Here is a 7998-nt window from a genome sequence, read left to right as displayed (position 1 = left end):
AATCGCAGCTGCTGTGGACACGTCGCGCAAACGCAGCACTAGCCTTAGGTTGCGTGACATGTTTGAAGGCGCCGCACACCTTCATTACCAAAAAAGGTTTTACTTTCGAGATATGATGTGCACTTCAGCGGTGAAGCGGAGCGAATACTACCCGACGGTGATGGCTACCAACTGATTTTATTCCGAGAAAAGCATGTATGTGCGCGTTGGTCGCGGATGCATTTAACTTGAAGCGTTGGCTGTCGGGTGCGGCCACAGAGCTTGCTTGTGGTAAAAGGAGCGCCTCTTGTACGTGGACATATTCATCCCCAAGTGACGACAACCTGACTTGCCTCTGCCCTTCTTTCTTTTCTTCTCCCTCTTCTCCGTCGGCGGGGACATCCTTCACGCCAACCTGGCGCTTCACGCTCGTCACTCGGATTTCGTCCCGTGGCCATCTGCTGCCGACTGACGCGCCCCTTCGCCGGATTAGCACGTAAGTGCTGTTGCTGTTGCGCCTGACGTGTGTGCGCGCGCTGTGGGCAGGCGACGCATGACCGCCGAGCGCTTGGCGACCGTTTTTCTGTGCAGTCCTTGTCTAGTGCCCGCTGCGTACGAAGTGTGTGACCTTAGAGAGTTTGATCAGTCTCAAACTGATTGGCATGCTGCTTGCACCTGGCGGTTACGCAACATTTGCTCGTTATTACCTAAATTCGATACAAGGATAGTTTACGCTGCACTAATTTGAGCTGCAAGGGTCCTGCTGCTTTCGTGCGTGAAGCGAGCACCTTTTGGGCACTTTTTAACAAACAGGACAGGGCTTCCGCATTTTTGTGCGTCCATGTGGTGGTATTGATATTTTCGTTTTGAGGCGCGAAGGGGAGGGGGGGGGGGGGTAAAAGTAAAATAATAGCAGACACATTTTTATTTGCTACGTATGCCTATTTATGTGCTGCAAGTTTATATAACGTTTTTTTTTTTTTTCCTTCTTTTTTCCCATGTGTTACGACCTCATCAGGGGGTAAGTGATGTTCTGCTATTTTTTGTGCCTACTGCATGCATATTTATGATCGTGTATTTTCTTGTAGTTTTCTGTGTTTGCAAATATTTCACAGTTCAGCGGCACTAGCTTTTTAAAGGGGTCATGCAGACAAAACACAAGTTTGGTTCATTCGAAAGATTGCCTCGTTAGAGTCATACTGACACCACTTTTAGTCTAAACTTCGCTCAAAGAGGCTATATAATTAGGAAAAAAAGGAATGGCCATGCGACACACTAGCTCATTTCCTGCAACAGAACCTATGATGTCATATGCCCAGCTCTGCAATTGTCTGAGGCCGAAAAGGCAAACGCAAATTAGGCAAGGCTTATAAGCTTGCCGAACGAGCGATTTGTGCTTAAATTTAGGGCACATTGTTTTTGTAGCAGTAAGAATTGTGGGGTGAACAATTAAAGTTACAACAAACACGTAAACACCGAAACACCTGCCACGGTGACTCAGTGGCTATGGCGTTGTGCTGCTCAATATAAGGATACACGTTTGATTCCAAGCCGTGGTGGCCGCTTTTTTTATGGAAGCTAAAAGGGAAAAACCGCCCCTGTGTTCGAGATTTCGGCACACGTCCCTAGGTGGTCAAAATTATTCCGGAGCCCTCCGCTACGGCGCGCCTATTGCCTGTGTAGCATCGTCATGTTAAACCCTACAATCAATCAATCGGTAAACACCGAAGAAGTTGGTTTGGCACTTTGCCGGTTGACAATGCCTAATACAGCCGTCAGACACGTTGGACTTGACTGACACAACACTGACCAACTGACATAAGCGGCATGGTCACTTCCATGACCATGTTTGTCGAGTCATAGCTTACGTTTTAGGAAATGATTGGTATGAACCCTAATTAAAATACGGCAGGTATAGAAGTTCAGCCAGAAGTAAAGTGCGAACATTGGCACTTCAGCGGTATTGCAGTGCCATCTATGAAAGTGGGCGATAAACAGGATAACCAAATGGCCGTCTGTGAGACTGTAGCAGCTCAGGTCAGCAGGCTATCTTTAGTTTTAAGGCCCTGCTCTTAATACGTCATTGTAGGCGTCACGAAAACACAATTTAGTGGGAGAATTGAAATTTTGGCTTAAAATGTTTAATTGTTAAATGTTAAAAGTGAATAAAGCATCGTCTGCTGCCAGACAAGCGCTGAGGGCACTACAAAACACTACTAAATCTTTCGAATAAAACAGACTTTTGTTTTGTCTGCATGGCCCCTTTAAAAATTTCAATCCTGTTGATTTAATAATTTTCAAGCATTTCACATCACCAGGATGTTGCCTGCCATTGTCAAAAATAAGTGGATTCAAATGTTGCTAGTTTTCACTTGATTTGTTGCTCCAAGGAGGCGCAGATTAAACGGCAAAGTATGTCCTGACATAATTTTACCCTCTGAACTCGCTTTAAATGGAAGCCAGATGTACCACCGCAATTTTCGAGCAAACCACTGGGGGGGTTACAAAAAGCAAGCATCAATGAGAATAGCATGAGTGACAGTGTAGCCAAGCTACAGGGGAGGGCAGGTCGCAACTGTGGAGTTGCCACATGGTCCATTGGTATCAGCCACCAGTTTCAACTTGCCAACAAGAGTCATATTGGGGAGCATTCCTAGCTTTATTAGCAACCTGGGGTTTTAACTCGTGGCATTCACCTAAGATTTATTTTCAATCACTTTGCTTTATTCATTTATTTTTTTATCCGTGAACGAACCTCATTTTTGACTTCAAGAATGGGGACCTCGTTTTAGTGTGTTTCGTGGGCCACCTCTATAATTTGCGAAAAATAGGTCTCGCAAGCAATTTTTCCAAGATATGAAAATTGAAGCGTGAAGCGGGTTCACATGTTGCTAGTTTTTCCTTGATTTGTTGCTCCAAAGAGGTGCAGAGGTGGCTCGTCTTCGGCATATTTAAATGAGCTAATAAGCTCCCTTAGGATTTCCAGGCATACTTTAAATACATGTCAAATTTCAAATTTAAAAAAAAATATGCCCAGATGTGGGGAATCACCCTTCCACAATGTGCATTTCATTCATGCACAACTTTCTTCCTACTTCATGTTGTCTTTAAATTTCAAGAGTCTTGTGTAGAGTTCAGTAAAAACACGGCAAGCAGGCTTGTCGTAACAGAGAAAGGTTCACTGTCGCTTTTTATGCACAGATTATTAATAGTTTATATAGTCTCGCACAACCCTACTCTGACCTTTAAAGGAAGCACGTAACAAATATCATAAATGTATGCACAACACAGAAATGGGAGGAGATTTATAGGGCCTTTTTTCTTTTTTGGGGGGCTCTTTATTTTGCTATATTTAGTCCCCAGGAAATATTTCGAAACTTCAGAGGGGGTTCAATTCACAAAATTGTAAGCTCCCATATAAAAATTCATACTCGGTGATTAAAATTTTCATTGAGATCCTCAGCTGGAATGTAACATTTCACCCGCCATTATGGTTCAGCAGCGTAACGCCTGTATGTCGAGATTTCAGCGCACGTTAAAGATCCAGAGCCCTCCACTGCGGCACGCCTCATAGCGGAGGTGTAGCTGAGGCGTGTGAAACACCAATATTTACAATTCATTTGAGATTTAACATTTCAAAGCATTTAAAATACTTAGCTTTAGTTTCTTTTCAAACATGCATGTTTAATAACAATGCCATACAGAACACCCGGGCAAAGATGCTCTTTTTGGGCAGTAAACAATAAAGTGCACATGTGTAAGAGGTGCCCGAACTACCTGCTGCTTTGTGTAATCCCTTTTGCCTGCTAATTGCCTTAACCTTTTTTCTCTGTTTTGTCTAGGGTTACACACCTCTTCACATCGCACAGATGTTCAATCAGCTCCACATAGCCGAACTACTTCGTTCCTATGGTAAGTTACTACTTAATTTTGCAAGACAGTACACTGATTCCCACCTACATCTCTAATATTTGAGCAGCTGCAAGTCAACTGCAAAGGAGTGTACAGAATACAAAAAGCAGACAGAAATAAGTAGCTTCCATGAAAAAAGAAGTGGAATTGTAGTTTAACTATGTCACTACCGTGCCTATTCAGAAATATAGTTCAATTTGAAAGATACATTGGGAGCCCCTTTTCATAGCATTCCAGGTGTTTCTGGAACAAGTAAAGCTGTTTGAACGATACATTGGGAGCCCCTTTTCATAGCATTCCAGGTGTTTCTGGAACAAGTAAAGCTGTTTGGTGTTAGCTCAGAAAATGACCTTTCAAAATCAGTTTTGTTTTCATTTTTGCAACAAAAACTTAATTTTTGACATGCGTTCCTGGGCGTGGAAAAAGGGCATGGTCATCGCACGTCACAGGCATCAAACAAGAAGGCGCGCTGCTCGTAATTACTGTGCATCAGCATTTGGTTTTTGTTATCAGGGCACGAATGATGAATTGGAAAATGATTTTCAATTGTCAGGTTTGCACTCTGACAGTAATAATCCCTGAAATCGGCTGAAAATATCCAGCAGTGCCTGTTTGCAAAGTTATTTTATGATTTTAGGCAGTTATATTGCCTTTGCGCATGTTGTTCTAAGTCATGTTGTAGTTCTACTCACCACAGGACCATTCACAAACAGTTTACAACAGTTTCGGCTTCGTTTCTGCATCGGGAACTTCATATTTACCCAACTTCAAGCCTATCTGCCATGGCACCTTCAGCGTCCACCACTGATCCTCGAAAAAAAGCATGCCGCTCCTGATTTCATCCCACCCTTATGCGATTCTGCGATAAGAACTTTCGATGCAATTCAAAAGATAACACCCAGGATTGAGGCTTTGGCAAATCGGTTTATGGTCTTGAAGGAGGGGAACAGCACTAAATTCATGTGCAAAATTCATGTGCTTCTCGGGCTTGTCCAGTTTTGCGCTGTTCCCTTCCTTCGATAACACCCAGTCGCCAGATATCAGTTCCAGCAAGGAGAGTGCTTCAAACCAGCCTTGCACAGCACTAACTGTTCGCCGGCCAGTTCGATCTTGTTATTGTTTCCTGCAGTGTTTCTTACCTGCCAACATAGATGTAATGCAACATTGAAGCGTAGTCTGATGGAGGTGAAAAGCAAAAACGCCTGTGTGTTCGAGATTTTGGTGCACGTTAAAGATCCCTAGGTGGTCAAAATGAATTCGGAGCCCTCCACCACAGCGCGCCTCATTGCCTGTGTAGTGTGGGCACGTTTGATAATCAATTAATTGAAGCGTAGGCACAAACGTAAAGTGGTAGATATCATCGTTTGCGTAGAAGTGGGATTAAATGTGTAACATAACAATATGAGCCGGACTATGTATTGGTTTCAGGGAAATGAAGGTACGGAAACCCGTTAGGATTGGGAGGTAATTGAGGAAGGTACGATTCTGACCAGAATTTGTTCATAGCTTGGCAAAGATTTGATTTCGTTTCATGTAGGAGCCCTGTTCCCGACCATTAGTTTCAGACAATGCTGCTCTGTGTGTGTCTATTTGCTGAGTATTTCAATAACTCATGCTTTATGTAGCTACGGAATGGAGGGAATGCAATTTAGCATGTGCAGAATCAGTCAGGTAGCCTTTAAGCTGCCATGTGCTAAAATGGTTAGAAAGGGCTGTTTGGCTTTTACAGTATATGTTTCTCACTTTTTTTTTTTGTCGTGAATGATTGTGTTTCACTAGCATAAGGAATATTTCTGCTGCAGACACCATAAAATGAATCATCTTTAGTGGAAATCATAATGAGAATTAAATAAGCAAGCACTGCAGCATGGCAATTTGCTTTGAAAACCAATAAGTGTTTGCTGAATGGAACTTGGTGCTGCTCGGCTCTGCTTAAAATATACCAGTAGAAGGCGGCAGCTGATGGGTTGAATAAAAAGCATGCATTACCTCAGTTACTAGTCTGTGCCTCATTGGCGTTCTACATAGGAACTGCTTTTCCTACAGCAAATCTGAAGGCTCACCATCAATTGTCAAAAGTGTCCAAGTCCCCCTTGAAAATGACTTGTTTTGTTAAGGACCAGAGCCCCCCATATGTATAAATAAAAACGGTCGAAAAGGGCTTTCTTGCGATTTTACAAGATAACCCTTGGCACAGCTTCTGTGTTTCCAGGCTTCTCTCTCATTTGTGGTTACTTTCACGTGCTTGTTTTTCTGCATGTGTCCAATGAGGTTCTACTTTTTTTTTTTTTCTTGGCCCTTTTTTTGCCACACCCCTCAGATGCTGGCTACATGGATGGTGTTTACTTATAAGGTTGAAATAGCTTGTAGCAACGAGTGTGCAGCACAGTTAGTATTTCTTCAAACCAGCATCTGGGGCAGCGTGTTGACTGCACGGCTCGCATTTCCTTGGGCAACTTGTAGCTGTGGCCATTATCTCTGCAGCCTGACCCATGCAGTGGTGGCTCGATGGTGTTGCTGCAGGTGCAGACCCAAACGCGCGGGACCACAGTGGCCGCAAGCCCAATCAGTACGCGGTGGGTGCGATCCCGCTGCCTCGCAAGGCCCCACTGGGTTCTTCTGGCTCCAAGAGCGTCCTGCAACGTAAGCACCCACCCCTGCCACCCGAGCTTGCTCTGTCCTCCGCTGAGCGGTGCCCCCAGACCTGCCCGCCCAAAGGGATCGCACGCAGCCAGTCCTTCCTTAGTCAGACCTTTCGCCGTGCCACCAGGCCCCAGATCGGGGTGCGCGCGTCCGCTCGGCCTCGCATCAAGTCCATCTTCCAGTAGGCACGGCCAGGCCGAGCCGTCCACAGCCCCAAGCTCTGGCCTTGCTCCGGATTGAGGGGTCGTACAGTTCTCATCTGGCCGATTCACTGCGTTTGGGAACTGTCAGCAGAGCCTGACATTAGGGCTGACTGCTGGAGACATTCAGCGGCCAGTGCTCATCCACTCAGCGCACAGTTTGTGTCTACTCATTTTGTTATCGTAAACATGTGTATGAGGCCTGTTATAAATGCTTTTGTTTTTGTTGTTAAAAGCTGTTGAGTCACCTGAATGTGTTAATTAAGGAGTTTAAAGATGGTCTTTTATTGTGCAAAGAGAGATGTGTATATATATGTTTTTTCTTTTCTTTTTTTTTTTTTTTTTTCTGTGTTTACGAAGTAAGGGGGGCTCACAAATGTACATGAAGGTCACTCTTGTTGTAAGGATTGCAACAAGAAATGTGAGGGCAAACTTCCACTACTACTTGCCTCTAAAAATGTTCTATAGGTCGTGATTTGAGTAGAGCGAAACCGGTACCCCATGCTTTCGATTTTTCGTGGAGGATCTGCACTGTTTTTCCTCTTCTCGAAAAGAAAGCATCCAGAAGCACAATTTTCCTTGCGCCATTTTGGTTGCCAATTTGGTGAGGTCGGTTGTGCCAACGTACTCTCAAGCTCGTAGGGTGGCATTTAACAGCTTGCAAGCACTTTTAGTCTGCACAAACCATGTTTAAGCAAACAAAAGGTCACTATTAAACATGCAATAGGAGTATGAGTCCTCAAAATTTTGGACACTAAGATAGCATCAAATCAGTTTGCAAACTGGGGAAGCATCACCACAATAATTTGCGAGGCAACCGCGAGGGGCACCACCTGGTATTTTCTATTTTCTGAGGCTCTAGTCTTCCGCTAGGTACGAAAGCACAGCAACAATGCAGCCACAAATAAAAGTCCGATGGATCCACTTCACTGCCCCCGACAACCTGAAAACATTTCAGTGTGTTCTTCCTCTGCAGTGTAAAATAGACGCAGCATTCTTGCACTACCTTAACTGAATTTAAACTTTACAAAGCTTGAACTAAAAAATATGAACGAAAATACAGTGGGGCTAGGCAGTGACAACCAGGCAATGCCAGCAGGGAGCTTCCACACTTTCTTTTTATGGACAGTATGCATTAAGTATAGGCCTTGAAGCAGTTCTGAAGCATGTGTTGCTAGTCCATGGAGACCAATTAGAGGTACAACTGCAGTGTTTGCTCGCAAAGAGAGAGTCTCCATCTGTGGCTCATTAACGAACGTGAAAG

The 7998-nt window shown here is 44.2% G+C and overlaps 1 protein-coding gene across 1 annotated transcript in view; it reads left to right on the top strand.

Annotated features, from left to right (window-relative positions):
* Nucleotides 1-3759: 3759 nt before the first annotated feature.
* Nucleotides 3760-7998, top strand: part of LOC144155676 (uncharacterized) — a 42500-nt gene continuing 38261 nt past the window's right edge. Inside the window, exons 1-2 of the mRNA XM_077687270.1 lie at nucleotides 3760-3891; nucleotides 6415-6534. Of these exons, the coding sequence (XP_077543396.1) occupies nucleotides 3849-3891; nucleotides 6415-6534 (163 nt within the window). The 5' untranslated portion in view covers nucleotides 3760-3848. The remainder of the gene's footprint in view (nucleotides 3892-6414; nucleotides 6535-7998) is intronic.

Source organism: Haemaphysalis longicornis, unplaced genomic scaffold (assembly GCF_048455015.1).
Source record: "Haemaphysalis longicornis isolate Haplotype H1 unplaced genomic scaffold, Haemaphysalis longicornis Haplotype H1 scaffold_1, whole genome shotgun sequence".
Taxonomy (NCBI): Eukaryota; Metazoa; Arthropoda; class Arachnida; order Ixodida; family Ixodidae; genus Haemaphysalis; species Haemaphysalis longicornis.
The sequence above is the reverse complement of the archived record's forward strand: the minus strand, read 5'-3'. Positions and strand labels throughout refer to the sequence as shown.